At 35.4% G+C, this 20181-nt stretch overlaps 1 protein-coding gene across 1 annotated transcript in view; it reads right to left on the reverse strand.

Moving 5' to 3' along the window:
• MALRD1 (MAM and LDL receptor class A domain containing 1) overlaps window positions 1–20181 on the reverse strand; it is a 701386-nt gene that overhangs the window by 109402 nt on the left and 571803 nt on the right. Inside the window, exons 35-36 of the mRNA XM_026454821.1 lie at window positions 15572–15697; window positions 7475–7541 (exon numbers count right to left, since the gene is read on the reverse strand). Coding sequence (XP_026310606.1) covers window positions 7475–7541; window positions 15572–15697 — 193 coding nt within the window. The remainder of the gene's footprint in view (window positions 1–7474; window positions 7542–15571; window positions 15698–20181) is intronic.

Here is a 20181-nt window from a genome sequence, read left to right on the forward strand (position 1 = left end):
CATATGAATGCAATATCTAATTGTTTACCCCTACAAAAAGCTTGTAGGTCTTTTTGTTGAGATTGTGTTAAACTTACAGAATTATCTAGGGAGAAGTAACACCTTTATGATGTTGAGTCAACTATCCATGAAAGGAAATGTTTTTCCACTTGTTTAAGTTCTTCCGGATTGTTTTTGTTATATAGCTTTGCTTTTATTTTATTAAATGTATTTCTAATATTTTATCTTTTTGTTGTCAATGTGAATCGAGTTTTGTTTTTCATTTTTTCCTTTTAATAGTTTTGTCTATGTATGTAGACTATTAATCTAAGAATCTAATTTTATATCCTCCAAACCTACTTACTAAATTGTTTTTATTGTTTGAATTAATTTTTATCAATTTTCTAGGGATTTCCAGGTATACCATCATGATAACTTCTTTTCTAATTCTTAACAATTTTTTCCTTATTGGTGACTACCTCCAGTGCAATATGAGATATCAGTTTAACTAGTGGTTATATTTGCTTTGTTTCTAATTTTAATGGAAGTGCTTTTTATGGTTTTCTCTTAAGGAAGGTACCATATTTAGGAATAGGGAATACAGAGTTTACCATACTTAAAAAATATCCATCAATTTACATTTTCTGTAGTGCCTCTTTTTAAAATATAAAGAATGGATGTTAAAGTTTTTCAAAGACTTTTTCACAACTCTGGGGACAATCACAAGAGTTTTCTTTGTTCCTTCGCTTTCAGAAGTCTAATGCCAGCCAAATCCCTTGTCCTCTTGTGTTATTTGGTTCTTTTCCTAGAGGCCATGAAATTTTTTTTCTGTATCTTAAAGTTTAATATTTTTACCAGGATATGCATTAGAATTTTTGGTTTTGTGTTAAAATTTTCAGATACTTGCTGACTTTTTCAATACGTAAATTCAAGTCTCTTCATTTTTTGAAAAAAGTTTACTTGAATTATAGTTCAAATGTGAGTTCTGTTCTACTATTTTATTTTCCTCTTTAGGGACTCCAATCATGTGAATGTTCTTTTTCTTCCACTTTAATTACTTTCTCTTTGATTCTCCTTACTTTATCTAATTTCCATTTCCTTATTTTTCCACTTTTGTTCAAAATTTCTTATTCAATATATCATCCTTTGAAAATGATAATTTAATCTTTAATTTTTCAATTTCATTTTTTCCTGGGTTCAAGCAATAAGTTAATCCAGCCAATTTATTTCCTTGGGTTCAACTGATTCTTACTTTTTTTTTTAGTCATTTTTATACTTAGACTTTAAAATTTTAAATTAAAGTGTTGCATGTATTTGTTTTCAAATATCCCCAATTATACATTTTAAAAAATAATATTCAATTTAGCTTGGAATTGGACTTAAAGGTCTTAATGTGTTTTATTTTTTACACCATGTTTCTTTGTTGGTTTTTGGGTGGGGAGAGGAAGGGTTCTAACTGAATTTTATTTTTAACAAAGGCCTTGTATGAATGAAACTTTCATTTGTCTCTTCATTTTATGAAATTTGAGATAGTTTACAAGATTTCTAATTTAAGAGCACCCTCTTCTGTCATTGTAGTAAAATGGAATTTCTTTAATAGATGACAATTTTTTTTTTTTTGGTAGTTGCTCTATCCTATAAATTGGAGAGTAATTTCTTTTTAGCATGATGAACACATCATATGCTTACTCAGTACTTCTTGCTGCATACATAGGAAACCCCCTACTAAATCTTTTTTGAATGATAGTTTGGGTTATGGTGAAGTCATTTTCTCATATTTCAATACATTTCAAGAAAATATTTCAATGTATTCATGCTTTTCTTTGAAATTTCAGGACTTTACATTCATTCATCATTTATTTTGTGAGCCACTTACTAAAATAACTCCTGCAATGTCAGGTATACATTAGGGACTGGTCATGAAAAGGTACTGAAGACATGACCTTTATTTTCTTGGCCCATGGTCTTCAACATTTTTGCCCATGAACTCTCCAAAGGAGTTTTTGAAAAATTTCACAGTTCCTTTAATTTTAAGTCAAAACTAATGTTTTTCAGGTTAATATTAATAAACTGCAAAAGATACAATTTCCAGGTTACTGTAAATGAAACTGACATCATTCTCTTAAATGTAGACGTCGAAAATGTAATTACAATGGTGACTGAATATGCCTCATCTTTCAATACAAAATATCTAAAAGTTTTTAATAGTTAGACATTTTAATTGGGAGCCAAACATCAAATATACATGGACACAAAGAAGGGAACAACAGACACTGGGGCCTGCTTGAGAGTGGAGGGTGGGAGGAGAGTGAGGACAGAACTACTACCTATTGGGTACTATGCTTATTACCTGGGTGATGAAATAATCTGTACACCAAACCTCTGAGACATATAATTTGTTTATATAACAAACCTACACATGTACCCGTGAACCTACAATAAAAGTTAGTAAATAAGTAAAAAAAAAAAAAAAAAAAAAATTTAAATGTACCTTTCCTCCGTAAACTAATCTTTTCATTTCTCTTCTCGACATATTTTTATCCTAATCTATTTTATACGTTAAAGTCTTTGATTATATTATTCATTTTTTTCTGTCACAAAATATGAAGATTATATTATTCATTTTTTTCTGTCACAAAATATGAATGATAATTTATTATTATTATTATTATTATTGAGACAGGAACTCACTCTGTCACTCAGGCTGTTGCGATCACAACTCATTGAAGCCTCTACCTCCCAGGCTCAAGCAATACTCCTGCCTCAGTCTCCCAAAGTACTGAGACCATGAGGGTGAGCCACTGCGCCTGGCCTTTATTTGGATGAAATGCTTTTTATTAACCAAGACGTTTTAACATTGTCACGTTTGTCAGATAGTAATTTAGTTTTGGTATTTTGAACAAATTATCAGGTCAGAAATATAAATTCTTGCAAAAGATAAATAAGAGTTAATAGCTAGAAAAACTTGCAATGCAATGATGTCAATATATAATGTTACACTTTACAATAAATGTTTCTTTCAGAAAAGCAACTGATCTGTTGCGCTATTGTTATTTATTCCTTTCTTTCCTTTTTTGTGTTAGTTTTAAACATTTTTCACTCCCATTTCATTAATTTATATAATGTGTAATTTGTAAGAAGTCAGCATATTTAACAATTTTTCGATGACCATAATTGTTGGAGGTATCCTTAAAAATGAAAACTAGCAAAAAGTTGGGCAAAACAAATTCTGATCATCATAAAGAACAGAATTTTACTGGAAATGCATTTTTTAGATAGATGGGGCTGATTTTCAACAGGTAGTTCTGTAAAACTAATACTCGTAAAATATTGTGGAAAGGGAAGCAAGAGAGGAGAAGAGCCAGAAGGAGGAAAAAGCGACCGTCCCTGGTTGGGCTGGAATCGGCTTCCCAGAAAAAATGTCACCTATGCTGGATCTAAAGGATGAAAAGGCATCCTCTGGGCAAATAGGTTAAAAAAGAGAAAGTTCTAGACAGAAGGATCAGTTTATCCAAAGCTTAGAGAAATAGAAGAACATGGCCTGTCCAGAAAACTGGTCTTTTAGAACACATGACATTTGCGATGCCTAGGAGATATCCAAATAAAATCTGAATGAGATCTGGCGTCATGTCGCTGGTTAAATGTGGAGTCTGGTCTGCTGGTAAGCTGTATTCAAAGTCTACAAATTTTATTCCCAGGTCCAAGGCTAGACAAGATTAGATAGTGAGCGAATGTAGACAGACAGGACAGAAACCGCAAGCATTGTCTAACATCCCAATATTTAGACAACAGGAAAGAAAAGGAATGGGTGAAGGAGAGTGACAGGCATGGTCAGTGATATCCCAGAAACCAGGCAATGAGAAAGAGCAATCCACGCTAAACACTGCCAAGATGAAAAGGTGAAAAGTAAAGATTATCACTTTATTATAAATTCCAGGTTAAAGTGCCTTTTTAATATGAGGGGTTTCAAATTTACAAGAAGAAAACAAACAACCCCATTAAATAGTGAGCAAAGGACATGAACAGACACTTTTTGAAAGAAGACACACACACAGCCAATAAGCATATTAAAAAAGCCCAACATTACTGATCATTACAGGAATAGAAGTCAAAACCATAGTGACATATAATCTCACACCAGTCAGAATGGCTATTATTAAAAAGTCAAAAAATATCAGATGCTAGCAAGGTTGTGGGGAAAAAGGAACACTTATATACTGCTGGTGAAAGTGTAAATTAGTTCAACCATTGTCAAAGCGGTGTAGTGATTCCTCAAAGAGCTAAAAACAGAACTACCACTGGACCCAGCAATCCCATTACTGGGCATATACCCAAAGGAATATAAGTTTTTCTATTATAAAGGCACCTCCACACATATGTTCATTGTAGCACTATTCACAATAACAACGATGAAGAATCAATCTAAATGCCCATCGATGGTAGACTGGATAAAGGAAATGTGGTACGTATACACCATGGAATACTATGCAGCCTTAAAAAAAGAATTAGATCATGTCCTTTGCAGGAACATGGATGGAGCCAGAGGCCATAATCTTTAGCAAACTAACGCAGGAACATAAAACCAAATACCACATGTTCTCACTTGTAAGTGTGAGCTAAATGATGAGAACACATGGATGCACAAAGGGGTAAAACAGACACTGGGGCCTACTGAAGCATGGAGGGTGGGAGGAAAGAGAGGATCAGGCAAAATAAAAAATGAGTACTAGGCTTAGTACCAGGGTGATGGAAAATCTGTACAAAATCCCCCATGACAAGTTTACTTAATAAATATTTGACTCAATAAATTTTTAATAAATAAAACTACATGTGTAGGTTTGTTACATAAGTAAACTCATCATGGAGGATTTTGAACCTAAAATAAACCCTGAGCCTAAAATAAAGATTAAAATAATATACAAGGGATCTAAGAATTTAAAATTTTGTGTGTCTATGTGTGTTTGTGTAAAGAAAAACATATCTTAATCCAGTCTGTCACTGATGGACATTTGGGTTGATTCCAAGTCTTTGCTATTGTGAATAGTGCTGCAATAAACATACGTGTGCATGTGTCTTTGTAGTAGCATAATTTATAATCCTTTGGGTATATACCCAGTAGGGGGATGTCTGGGTCATATGGTACATCTAGTTCTAGATCTTTGAGGAATTGCCATACTGTTTTCCATAATGGTTGAACTAGTTTACAATCCCACCAACAGTGTAAAAGTGTTCCTATTTCTCCACATCCTCTCCAACACCTGTTGTTTCCTGATTTTTTAATGATTGCCATTCTAACTGGTGTGAGATGGTATCTCATTAAATGTGGCACATATACACCATGGAATACTATGCAGCCATAAAAAAGGATGAGTTTGCGTCCTTTGTAGGGATATGGATGCAGCTGGAAACCATCATTCTTAGCAAACTATCACAAGAAGAGAAAACCAAACACCGCATGTTCTCACTCATAGGTGGGAACTGAACAATGAGCTCACTTGGACTCGGGAAGGGGAACATCACACACTGGGGCCTATCATGGGGAGGGGGGAGGGGGGAGGGATTGCACTGGGGAGTTATACCTGATATAAATGATGAATTGATGGGTGCTGATGAGTTGATGGGTGCAGCACACCAACATGGCACATGTATACATATGTAACAAACCTGCACGTTATGCACATGTACCCTAGAACTTAAAGTATAATAAAAAAAAAAAAGAAAAGAAAAGAAAAACATATCTAAATGGATACAAACCTTACTACTGCAGACTAGGATTTCACTGTCAAGAGTTCTACTTTTTGCCTGATACACTACTGCGTGTTTTAAAAAGACTTATGACAACCCACATATATTACTTTTTTAGTTCATAATTTTAAAGAAAGAAAAATTTGAACGAAATGGCTAAGCTATTACAATACGGAAAAAGTTTCAAAAGTCATTTTTTCATACCTACATTCTAGACAGCACTAATTCCAACATGTGTTTGCACTGATGTTCATTATAGTTATTTCACTATTTGTAAAGTATGATTTGCTATCAAAAATAATACTCTAGGACATTTGATTGACTTTCTTAGCAGTAAATTCCTTTCTACATTTTTCTCCATTGACTTCCTTTCTTCTCGCAATTTTCTGTCTCATTTCCTTCACCTTCGAGTTCTCCCATTTGAGAGAAGTTTAGGACTTCACCATCTGGATTTTAATTTTTTAAGCTTATTTAAGACCACAACAAGAATGTAAAGCTCTTTTCTTGCTCTTTCTGGGAGTCTTCTGGCCTAACTGTCAGGATTGAAGAGGACAAAAATCAAACCTCTTTACTGTAAGCAGTTGACATTAATATTATTTACTCAGTTAATACTTAGTAAACATTATTTATGGTATAATTCAAACTTCTTTCAGAAGATTTTAGAAATTAATATTATGTATCCTGTTTTCCATCAAGTAATAGTTTCTGATAAATTAATTTCCATGGAAACCGACATGGGGAAAAGTATAATTCTGTTGACATGCTGAGAAATAAATTACGTAAAACATTGAAAGAGAAAACAGTTTCAAGAAACTCAGTAGTAGTTACATTTCAACAATGTTAAACTAAAGCGGTGTCTAAATACAGTCCATCAGAAAATTTTTGCTATTGTTTTAATTGGTAGATTTTTTAATTTTTTAAGGAATAAACTACTTTTTCTAAATTATGTGTGTTGATTCAGAAAGAAATAAGGACTCAAACAACTATTAATCATTGTTTATCAGATACCTTTGTGTGTTTTGTAATGATTTGAGTAGCAACCTTCAATGAGTTTTCTAATAAGGAAAGTGATATATCCATTGGTCTATTGGCTTATACAGGCATAAACACAAATATAATGAAATATGCATCATTTCCTTTGGAGTTCATGAAACTATTTTGCACAATTCCTCGAAGGGTGAGAGAAGAAATCAAGCCATCTTTGATATGCAATATAAATATTTCCCCAAAGAAATCACAAGGCCTATTTTTGTTTACTCTTGCTTTGAGTCTGCAAATGTATTTCTTATCTATACCTTAATTTTACTTATAAATACCCACTGCATACACAAGCAAATGATTTTATTTATAAATTAATTTCATCCTTTGTTGTTAAAGAGAAATATGAACTTTGAAATGAAGACAGAAAATACACAAAGTTCATCTGAAATAGAAAGATATTCATATCAGAAAAAAATCTTTTAAAAACCTGATAGAAATATTAAATGCAAGGAATAGTATTATTAAAATTATATATTCCACATATAAAATTATGAAAAACACACACAATCATAATAAATAACACATATTTCTCTGAAATGTACTCACATATTCCTTTACCTTATTCAAACAGATAAATGTAAATGTGCCATTATCCACTACTTTTACCTTACTAACCACATACTGATTGATGCTCTATTATATCAGCCTATAGAAAAATAAGTAAGCCGGCTTCAAAAAATCATAAAAAAAATTAAACAATGCTTCTTACCGACACATAGGACCATTTTTCTCCACTACACAAGTCCCACCATTTCTGCAGTAATTTAATGGGCATTCTAAAAAGAAGCATCACAAAGTTGCCAGTTAATTATAAATAGTATTAGGAGAGAGGAGAAGATATCACTATTTGTCATGACATTAAATCTAATAATCTCTGAGAGTAAATTTCTTTTCAGTTGCAAAAAGCAAAAGAATTCCCGTAGGTTACTTTCCTGTACTCCCTTCAAATTTGACCACTGGCCCCTGCTGCCCTGAATGTGTTCATGCCCTTCACATGCCTGAATGATCCACAAAAAGAGAAGACTTAAAAAAATTATTTACTTGTTTAATTTTTTAAATTTTCTTTTAGTAAAAAATCTGGTCACTATACACTATATATACACATACATACATATGTATGTGTATATATATAGTTTGTGTATATATATAGTGCATATATAGTCTGTGTGTATATATATATACACACACATATGTATACACGCACACACATAGTATAGTGACCAGATCAGGGGATCAGGGAAGCTGGCATATCCATCATCTTATAAATTTACTGTTTCTTTGTGTTGAGAACATTCAGTATACTCCTTGGAACTATTTGAAACTGTATGATATATTATTGTTAACTATAGTCATCTCACAGTGCTTTAGAACACTAGAACTTCTCCCCTGGATTGGGGAGAAGTTTATTTAGAATGTGTCTGCATGACATATTTGTGATGACAATAAAGTGTTTGGTTTACTGAAACATTTCTCTAGTTCTATACGACAGTCCTCACGTCACGGCAGGCAAAAGCCTTTTGTGATACGTCACTCACTTACGAGCATGCAGATGTCCTACTTCTGCATCCGTGATCGATGTCAGTATAACTCAGGTTTGTCCCTGGTCTTATTTCACTGCTTGTGTCACTCCCTAGTTCTAGTTTAACAGGAACATTTATTTTCAAAGGTGGTTTACTTAATAGGTTAAAAAGAAGCTAAATATCTTCATAGAGTAACTACTGGGAGAGTGGTTAGCACATTTAGTTCCTGATGCTGTGTTCATATGAACTGCCTCCTTATACCCTCACGAGACATCTAGACCCACCAAGGCCTGTCAATTCCCCTATTCAGTGAAGACTCAAGTTGTTCCTAGGCTTTTCGTTTTTACTTGACACATTGCAATTGTACATATTTATGGGGTATAATTCAACACCTCTCTTGCAGGATACCAGTCCTCCCTCGGTGGGTTACTTTAACTCCAACACTTGATTAAAATTTCCTGTCTTTAATTTTAATTGAATAAATATATTCTGAGCACCCATATAATGTCTGGCACTGGGCTGGGCACTGGAAATATACTAATAAATAATATAGACATCTTAGTATAGTTGTTAAGACTGAGCGCACAGGAGCCCAACTGCTCATCTCAGCTCAATTTATTAGCTGAGTAGTATGGGATAAGGTAGTTAATATCTTTGTGCCTCTATTTGCTTTCTGTAAACAAGGTTAACAAATAATAACTATCTCATAGGTTTGCGAGACTGTTAGAAGAACAACCAGTTCATAGTATGAGTTTAATAAATGTTGACTTTAAAAAGATATACAACCATGGTCCCTGCTCCTACTGTCCTTCCAGATGCAAAAAAATAAAATAAAATAATAATAATAAAAAGTGAGTGTGGCATTAAAATGCTGAACGAAATTACTCTATTGGGATGGATGTTCTAAGAGTGATGGGAACACCAAGAAGAGCACTTTGGTCACATTTGGGGAGTAAGAAAAAGCTTTCCAGAGAGAATCGGTAGCCATTTATTTGGGCAGTCGTGGTAGTGTGTGTGTGTCAAGGTGAGCATAAAGACCCAGAGGCCGCAGAAGAGGGTGTAGCATGTTTGAGGAACTGAAGACAGCCCAGTCTGGTTGAACTGCTCATAATACAAAGATAGTGTAGAAAAAAGTCAGAGACACACAGTTTTTGGGTCACATCAGCCCAGCCAAGATTTTAAGAAGGGAAGTGCCATGTTTCAAATGTTAGAATTCTGGCTGCCGTGCGTCAAGTCAACAGAAAGACCAAGCCTAAAATTTGAGAGCCCCGTTAAGAGTTTTTTGTAATACACTAGCAAAAATATAATGGTTGCCTGAATTAAAGGATTAGGATGGGTTTGGGGGTAGAAAGTTGTTGACCTTTTAAGAGATATTTAAATATTAGGATTGAAACATCTCGGTGACTATTTGGAAGAGTCAAGGATAATGTCCACCTTTCTGGCTGGGTCACTGGCTAGTGGGTGGTTTCATTCACTGAGGGGGATTTATGGGGAATTAAGATTTTTAAAGGAAAAGATAATGTTATGTTTTAAGTGCATAAAAGGCATCCAAGTGGAAGTGACCTGACCTGTGGGCACTGGAATTTGCAGGTCTCAACCTCAGACGAAATATTTAATACGAAGTAGAGATATAGATTTGAGGCTTTTCTTCAGATATTTTTCTCTGCCTTTTAGATAGTATCACTGTTCGGAGTTTTTCAAGTCATTTTGAAATCATTGTTTCTGGTACTATAGGGTCACATAGATAATGTTCCTTGTCTTTGATAAGCCCAATCTTAGCAGAGACAGAGAAAACACTTACTAGAACAGAGAAATGATAATCATGAAGGATAGTGAGAAAATAGAGAACTAGAAATTTTATGTAAGCAATACGTATTGAAGTAAAACAAGGAAAGGCTGGCATGAGAGAGTAGACTGTTAAGCAGTGATAAGGTTTGGTTTTGTGTCCCCATCCAAATCTTATGTCAAACTGTGATCCCCCGTGTTGGACGTGGGGCCTAGTGGGAGGTGACTGGATCATGGGAGTGGTTTCTAGTAGTTGAGCACCATCCCCCTAGTGCTGTCTCATGGTGGAGTTCTCATGAGATCTGGTTGTTTGAAAGCATTTAGCACTTTCCCCTTCTCTTGCCCTCTCCTGCCAGCCATGTGTATGTGCTTGCTTTGCCTTTGCCTTCCATCATGATTGTAAGTTTCCTGAAGCCAGCTTAGAAGCAGAATCCTGTCTAACCTGCAGAACCATGAGCCAATTAAACCTCTTCTTCTTTTTTTTTTTTTTTTTTCAAAGAAACTACCCATTCTCAGGTATGCCTTTATAGCAGTGTGAGAATGGGCTAATAAAGGCAGTCATTGCACACTAGAGAAGGGATAGCAGGCATTAAGAAAGAGGAAAGCAAGGAAGGAGGGAAGCTGCAGTTTAGGATCAAAACTGAAATATATCTTGAGTCTGGCATCATTTTTGGTTTCAAAAAAAATTAGCAGTTTGTTTTCCCTGGAATGTATTTCCCATCTTGCCCTCCCTTAGTCCTCCTTATTTAACTAATTACATAAAACAGGGGAGTAAGGTGCCGAAGATGAGAGTAAGGAGCTCCGTCCCTCAGGACTGGGTGGCATGCTCCACTGAACAGAACAGACATGAGGTCTCCTTTACAAATAAGAAATTTGCTGATTTGACTGAACAATAGCCACCAATATGATAAAGCACAAATTGGTATAAACCTTGTTAGCTAAGCTGTTTTATGGTTATTTTTGATCTTAGGTATAATTTCAGTCTTCCTCAAATATGGATTTTGTTTTATTGAAAAATGAGAACAGTGTGGGAGACTGCAGAGTATCAGAAAACAAACAGTACAGCAGAGCTGCTCATTTTGGGGTGAGTCATTCATATTTAAATTGATTACAGAAAATGAAACATAAGCTTGCTTTACATCAGAATGATTCTGTGTGAATCTAAACATGCATTTTTGTGCTGTATAGTGGAGCACAATGCAAAGAACACAGATGTTCACTGGAAACAGAGGTGAGTCCTGTTGTTTTGCAGGGCAGAAAACTCCCAGTTTGTCTCTGTGATAAGATTTTAAAACTTTCTGCTTTAGACCCAGGTTCTTTATCCATAATACAGAAAGACACAGCACAAAGTATTTTCAGCTTTGATTTACTCAAAACAATTTTAAGCAGAGAGCAAATGAAACGGGGAAGGAGATGGATATGGCTAATTAGCCATGAAGAGGCTGAGTATTTCCAGGAGATAAGTAGATATAATTCCCAATATGGGAACTGGGAATCTATGGGGCAACATTACCATTAGCAGAGGTTTCCAATCTTTAGCCACAGCAATGTCTCTCTGGCTTGTAGCCCTTTGTGTTGGTTATTATGAATATGTGTCTGGAGGCCAATACAACTGATAACTGGTTACACAGAAATATCATTCTGGGTATTTCACATTGACTCCCAAAGAGCAACACACATATAAAAACAATAGTACCTTTTAAGCTTAAATAGAAATAATTTGCAAGTAAGCCTCCATTTGTCCCCCTTAATGTACATAGAGACTAGGGAAGTGGCAGGTGCTATATACTAGTTTTCTGGGAAGATTGATGCCACATGAATCCTGGTGTTCCCTGATGATACCTGGCTCAGTCATTTAAGAGTTATGGGACTTTGAGCTAGATACTCTAAGTATAAGATTCTTCATGTAGAGGCCGGGCACGGTGGCTCACGCCTGTAATCCCAGCACTTTGGGAGGCCGAGGCGGGCGGATCACGAGGTCAGGAGATCGAGACCATCCTGACTAACATGGCGAAACCCCGTCTCTACTAAAAATACAAAAAATTACCCAGGCGTGGTGGTGGGTGCCTGTAGTCCCAGCTACTCAGGAGACTGAGGCAGGAGAATGGTGTGAACCCAGGAGGCAGAGCTTGCAGTGAGCCAAGATCGTGCCACTGCACTCCAGCCTGGGTGACAGAGTGAGACTCCGTCTCAAAAAAAAAAAAAAAAAAGATTCTTCATGTAGAAATATGTATGATATCACTTCCTTATAGGACTGCTAGGAAGGTTAAATTAAATTTGTTAGCATTTTTATACTAGTGAATGGTGTGTATAAGGTATTAAATAATTGCTCTCAATCATCTTTCCATATTGGGGGGAGTATCTGCATTGCCTATGAAACCTAGTTTCCTTGACATTGCTCTCTCCATCTTCTCCTTCTTCTCTTCCTTTTCTTCCTTTGTGGTTATAATCACTATCACCACTACCATTTATATAAGGCCTACTATGCGTCAGGGACTGGCCTAAGAGTTTTACATGTGTTATCCCACTTAGTCCTCATAACATTGTGTCTTATACACCATAATTATCCTCATTTTGCAGAGGAGGAAAGTGTGGCCTCAAGTGGTTCACATAACTTACTTGAGTTAATAGCAAAGAAGCATCTGAACTAGAACTAAACCCTTTCTTCTGACTCCAAAGCCTGTTAGAGTAAAAATGTCAAATGATTAGCTATTTAGCTCAGAATTTCTACAACTACTTGCAGGTTTTGATGCTGTGGGCATACGAACCCCTTTGAATCACATGGCATTTATGTACTGTCCCAGATAAGTATACATATACACGATTATGTGCACACAGTTTGAAGAGATATATACACCCTAGGAGTCCACTCGAAGATTTTGTGCAACAAACCAAGTCCCAGAGGGAAGAGATTATTCTCTTTATCTTGAAATCCTGGCACAGGGACTACAGGAAAATCTATCAAGCCTCAAAAGTTGATATCATAGAAGCAGAGAATAGAACAGTGCTTACCAGTTACTAGAGAGGGGAGGAAAAGGACAGGCAGAGGTTGGCCAATGGGTATAAAGTTACTATTAGATAGAAGGAACAAGTTTTGGCGTTCTATTGCACAGTAGGGTAATGGGTAAATATTAAGATATTGTATATTACAAAACGGCTAGGAGAGAGGCTCTTCAATGTTCTTACCACAAAGAAATAATTAATGCATGAGGTGATGGATAAGCTAACCACCCTGATTTGATCATTATACAAAACATATGCACTGAAACGTCAAATTGTACCCCATAAATATGTACAATTATGATATGTCAATTAAAAAATAAAAATAATAACAAACTTGAAGTAGCTCCACAGTACTTGCCTGAGAAGTGATTGCGTTTGTTTTGTTTGGTTTTTAAATACTTCTGAAACTTTATTAAGCTGTATCATCATCATCGTCATCATCATCATCATCACCAATGTCAGTGTTTTTATGTATTTATTATATTTATAATGTCCCATCCTACAATTTTACATTTTTAGTGTCCTTTCCTAATTCTTCTTCAAATGAATGATTATCAAAATTATAGTTTCACCTTAGCATAAGCTTCATTAACCTCTACTACCGCAAATGACTAGAAAAATACTTTCAGTTTAGATTTAGCCAGACAAATTCTGGCCAATAATTTCTGGTTGCAAAGCAACCAAAACTGGAAAATAATATACTTTTATAATATAAGTTAGGCATGAACAGGATTCATTGAAATATGTGTAGCCTGCAACATTTATACAGTGCCCGACCTTAATATTCTTGTTTATGACTTAAACCTCAGGGTGGGTGAGGCCAGACTCTGATCGTGGTGAGACCACTATGGGAATTATTGGATACTGTCAAGATTGGGTTCACAAAAGCCTAATAAATGCTGACCTTAAAAGAATATAATGTTGGAAAGAAAGAGTAATGTGTAATATACATTGACAAATCTTTAGTGTGGATCAGGCTTAAAGACATCTTTAAAACAGAAGCTTGGCTTTATTATACCTGATTGACAGGCCAAAAAGCATACAACATGTAAATAGATAAAACATAATATAATAGGGATTTTATTTCTGAAAACTGTATTTCACTAGTTCTTTATTTTACTCTAACTCAATAGCTGTGTCAACATGACCTACACTTTGGAAGTGAACTGTAAACATGACTGGTGACTGATGAAAAGAGACGGACAATAAAAATGTGTTCTACAGTCCTACCTGCAGATTGTCTGTTGCTGGGTATGAATGACAAGTATTCTGTTTTTCTGATCCCACTTTTAAAAGCAGACTATATCAAAGAAGCTAACAAATTGTAACATATTATATTTATGCTCATATAGGACCATGCTGAAGATAATCTCATCTTTATGTAAATAAGTTTGGGTCTGGCATAAATACTGTCTCTGACTAGTGTCAAAGAATGGAGCTATTCAGTAATGGCTTTCTTACTTTCTGTAAAGAAAATAATACTGGTATCTTATCTGAAGTACATGCATTTTGAGTGCAGAAAAAGTGACAAAGAGTATCCATCTTTGCATATTTTATGGGGCCAGATTTGGTCACTTTTTCATTTGCTTTTGCACTCATAAAATGCAGTGCTGTGTGAGTACTCACTTCCAGCATTATAAAAAAATAAGACTTTTTCACAATGTGATTTGATTACAATTATCATGCTTCTACCACAGATCTCATAATGTTCTCCTCTCTTGAAAGATACAGAGTATTTTCTTAACTAGTTTTGATATAAAATATTTCCAATTTCTTTAGGAAATTTCACAGAATATATCTCTATCATTAATTTATATTATCCTTTACTTAGGACAAAATCATATTGCCTTTAATGGTCTGATATTTTATATGTCACCTATGTGAAATAAAAAAATCATTTACTCAGGAGAGATATTAACAAGGGGCTACAATAAATTAGAAAATTCTAAAGCAGCTTTGATAAAAGTATAATGACAGATATATACCATCAGTTCTTACGTTGTATAAATGTTCCAAGATCAGAAGAAAGAAAAATGTTTAGAAGTCAAACTGAGGTTTAATAAATTTAGTTTTAAATATGTAACTAGATTATGCAAATAGAAAACTCTTATAAAGAAGTGGACAAAAGAAGACCACAATTTAAAAATAAAACAATAGCACTAGATTGTATAGGGTTTCTTTATTATAGAAACCAAGCAATTTTCAAAGGAGAGATTATTAAATGCTAATAATCCTAAATTACATTGTGTTAAAATTACATCTTTAATTTTTCTTTTCTTATCAAACATTATGTAGATCTAGCATGAGCCCATTACATGTTTATAATTTTTAGAAATGTAGCAATTAATGGCAACATTCTTTCTGCCCCCAAACCAAGAATAGAAATCCAATTATTCCATGCTTGCCATTATTTAGAACCTCAAGTTTTAATATTTTCATTGTGTGCAGGTTAAGGTGCTGGTTCATATCACAAGAATATTTTAATGGAAATGGGGTACCTGAGCAGCTGGACTCATCAAGCTGGAAATCCATGCAGTCGGCAAAACCATCACAGCGCTGGTGGGCTGGGATACAGCTATTAGAGGAGGCACATACCAGAGTTCCATTAGAACAGCTCTTGTTGGCTGCAAACAAAAAGAATAATGATCAGGGATGCAAGCATTTTTTTTGTCCCAGTGAATTATCACAACAAAATAATAAGTAACAGTTTATTATATTACTCTTTTTTTTATTATACTTTAAGTTCTAGGATACATGTGCATAATGTACAGGTTTATTACATATGTATACATGTGCCACGTTGGTGTGCTGCACCCATTAACTTGTCATTTACATTAGGTATATCTCCTAATGGTATCCTTCCCCCGTCTCCCCATCCGACAACAGGCCCCGGTGTGTGATGCTTCCCTTGTTGTGTCTAAGTGTTCTCATTGTTCAATTTCCACCTATGAGTGAGAACACGCAGTGTTCGCTGTTTTTGTCCTTGCGATAGTTTGCTGAGAATGATGGTTTCCAGCTTCATCCATGTTCCCACAAAGGACACAAACTCATCCTTTTTTATGGCTGCATAGTATTCCATGGTACATATGTGCTACATATTCTTAATCCAGTCTATCATTGATGGAGATTTGTGTTGGTTCCAAGCCTTTGCTATTGTGAATAGTGCCGCAGTAAACATATGTGTGCATGTGTCTTTATAGCAGCATGATTTATAATCGTTTGGGTATATATCCAGTAATGGGATGGCTGGGTCAAATGGTATTTCTAGTTCTATATCCTTGAGCAATCTCCACACTGTCTTCCACAATGGTAGAACTAGTTTACAGTCCCACCAACAGTGTCAAAGTGTTCCTATTTCTCCACATCCTCTCCAGCACCTGTTTTTTCCTGACTTTTTAATGATCACCATTCTAACTGGTGTGAGATGGTATCTAGGAATCCAAATTACAAGGGATGTGAAGGACCTCTTCAAGGAGAACTACAAACCACTGCTCAATGAAATAATAGAAGATACAAACAAATGGAATAACATCCCATGCTCACAGATAGGAAGAATCAATATCGTGAAAATAGCCATACTGCTCAAGGTAATTTATAGATTCAATGCCATCCCCATCAAGCTACCAATGACTTTCTTCACAGAATTGGAAAGAACTACGTTAAAGCTCATATGGAACCAAAAAAGAACCTGCATTGCCAAGACAGTCCTAAGCCAAAAGAACAAAGCTGGAGGTATCACCCTACCTGACTTCAAACTATACTACACGGCTACAGTAACCAAAGCAGCATGGTACTGGTACCAAAACAGAGATATAGACCAACGGAACAGAACAGAACCCTCAGAAACACTACCACACATCTACAGCCATCTGATCTTTGACAAACCTGACAAAAAACAAGAAACGGAGAAAAGATTCCCTATTTAATAAATGGTGCTGGGAAAACTGGCTAGCCGTATGTAGAAAGGCAAAACTGGATCCCTTCCTTACACCTTATACAAAAATTAATTCAAGATGGATTAAAGACTTAAATGTTAGACCTAAAACCATAAAAACCCTAGAAGAAAACCTAGGCAATACCATTCAGGACATAGGCATGGGCAAGGACTTCATGTCTAAAATACCAAAAGCAATGGCAACAAAAGCCAAAATTGACAAATGGGATCTAATTAAACTAAAGAGCTTCTGTACAGCAAAAGAAACTACCGTCAGAGTGAATAGGCAACCTACAGAATGGGAGAAAATTTTTGCAGTCTACTCATCTGACAAAGAGCTAATATCCAGAATCTACAAAGAACTCAAACAAATTTACAAGAAAAAAACAACCCCATCAAAAAGTGGGCAAAGGATATGAACTGACACTTCTCAAAAGAAGACATTTATGCAGCCAACAGACACATGAAAAAATGCTCATCATCACTGGCCATCAGAGAAATGCAAAAATTATGTTACTCTTGATGTTTTTCTAGTCTGATATTCTGGAATACAGTTCTTTTTGAAGAATATTTCAAACACATTAACCAAAAAATTTCTGGAAGGAAAACCACATTTGCTTGTAGAATCACTTCCCAGATGTGCATTCTTAGGGACTGAATTGTGTCTCACCTCAAAATTCATATCTTGAAACCCTAACCTGCAATAAGACTGTATTTACAGATAGGAGCTTTAAGAAGGTAATGAAGGTTTTAAGAAGAGAGAGACATCAGGGATGCACTTATATAGAGGAAAGGCTATGTGAAGACACAGCAAGAAGGCGGCCATCTGCAAGCCAATGAGAGAGGCCTTAGGAGACATCAAACCTGCCTACATATTGATCTTGGACTTTTAGCCTCCAGAAGTTTGAGAAAATAAATTCCTGTTGTTTTAGCTATCCAGTGTGTGTTATTTTCTTATGGCAGCCTGTGCTGACTAATAATACATGCACTATGTAATGCTACACATGTCATCAAATGCATTGCATGAAATGCAAGCAGACACTGATCTGACTTCAATAGGTAAACATTTTAATAGCTTAGAGATGCTATTGCTCATAAGACTTCGGTTGTTTCAGAAAAGTGTCCTTATTGATGCCCATCAAGAGCATTGATGCCTATTCAATGGCTATCTAGTCTTGCAAAGCACTTTACCTTTCTTGTATGCAACTTGATTAATTTAATTGTATCCGATTTGTCTATTAGGAAGCTCAGTTTTCAGTTCTAAAATTGTACTATGTTCTTCCTTTCTTTAGGATTACAACTTCCTAGAAAGAAGAGGCTGTGGTTGGCATTGAGTTAGAGCTAAATGAGAACTTCTCATTTCAGGCTGCCATCGAGTGTGAAATACGGTTCCTCTGTTTTCCTGCTTGCTTCAGGACCTGGAAGCTAAGAATTCCGGGTTGCAGGCCTGATCCCTTTTGTGGTTCTACTCTGGTTCTGGTCTGTGCCAGTGTTGATGTTCATCTTGTTTCTCAGAGTATTTAATGGAATCACTCTACTATCTAGCATTGTGATGTGTCTGGAGCAGAGGGAACGTGTCAAAGCATGAACCTACTGCACTATTTTGTCAGAAAGTCTGGATAGATTTCAAAAGCTCTAAACAATAATGGTATTGATCTATTCTTGTTTTCTAACCCTACTCCTCTGAGTACCAGGGTTCAGCAGAAATATGTCAAAGGCAGCAGTAGATAGTCAGAACTGTCTCGCACTTAACCCAGGTTCAACAAGAACAGCTTTGTTTTCCTCTGATTTACTTGATGGTATCACATACAACTCCTCATTTGAACATTTTACTCCAAACCTGCTACTAAAAGTTTAAAGATGATTAGTCTCAAAAATTCCTTGCACATGAATAAAGACAATGAAGTTATAACCTTTTCAAAGTAAATTATTTAAAGGACCAAAGAATAAATGTCCCCATGTATGTTTCTTATACAGATATTGCCAGTTCTTTCATAAATTATTTTTTCTTCAAGTATAATTATGGATTGGAACAAATAATTTATTTTATGTATCATAGATAATTGACACAATTAATTTTTAAAATGGCCCATTAAAATATATTTTAAAGTTGGGCATAAAAAAAATAGTGTTTTTAAGAATATGTATCTCCTTTGACTGAAAATGCTGACTCTGAAAAATTTAGGCTATACTCTTTATTGAGCAATTCTTCCTAAGGTGCTAGACTATGAATTCACACCAAAAAGTATTGAGCTTCCACCATATGTAACACAGTGTCTTAGAACTTAGAATGTAGAATTCAGGGGAGAAATTTAAAAATGAATGACCAGAATCATACATGGTGATTACAAGAGAACAATAATACAGGAGTGATAAACAGCTCAAAACAATAACAAAAGAAATTCCGTAAGGTCAAACTTAGTAGGCAAAGCATCGCTGTAGAGAAGCATTTATAAAAATGAAAATTCCTTTAGCATACAGAGATCTATAAAAGCTGAAGGTTAAGATCAGAATCTTTAAACATATTTTAAATTTTAGTATTTCTAGAGAAAAGCCATTTAGTAAAGTAGGAATAAAGTCTACAGATGGAAAATCGATAAGCTTTCTATTGGTTCAGTGAGTACAGCAGGTCGCTTTTGACTAGGGAGGTTGGATAAGGAAGTAGTACAGATAAACCAAAAAAAGAAAAACAAAAAGCTGGTCCAGGCACAGTGGCTCACGCCTGCAATCCCAGCACTTTGGGAGGCCAACGTGGGCAAATCACATGAGGTCAGGAGTTCGAGACCAGCCTGGCCAACATGATGAAACCCTGTCTCCACTAAAAATAAAAATAAAATAAAATAAAAATAGCCAGGATTGGTGGCTTGTGACTGTAGTCCCAGCTACTTGGGAGGCTGAGGAAGGAGAACTGCTTGAACCTGGTAGGTGGAAGTTGCAGTGAGCCAAGATTGTGCCACTGCACTCCTGGGAACGCAGCAAGATTCTGTAAAACAAAACAAGACAAAACAAACAAACAAAAAGCTATAATCAAATGGCAGAAATTGTCTAGGGTTTCAGGAGAAGACTGATCTTCAGCTTTCCCAAATGTTTAAATCATTTTAGGATATACATAGACAAGATAAATTACATTGCAAACCAAGTAAACTAGGAAATAATAATTTTCAAACTCTTAGA

Source organism: Piliocolobus tephrosceles, chromosome 9 (genome assembly GCF_002776525.5).
Source record: "Piliocolobus tephrosceles isolate RC106 chromosome 9, ASM277652v3, whole genome shotgun sequence".
NCBI lineage: Eukaryota > Metazoa > Chordata > Mammalia > Primates > Cercopithecidae > Piliocolobus > Piliocolobus tephrosceles.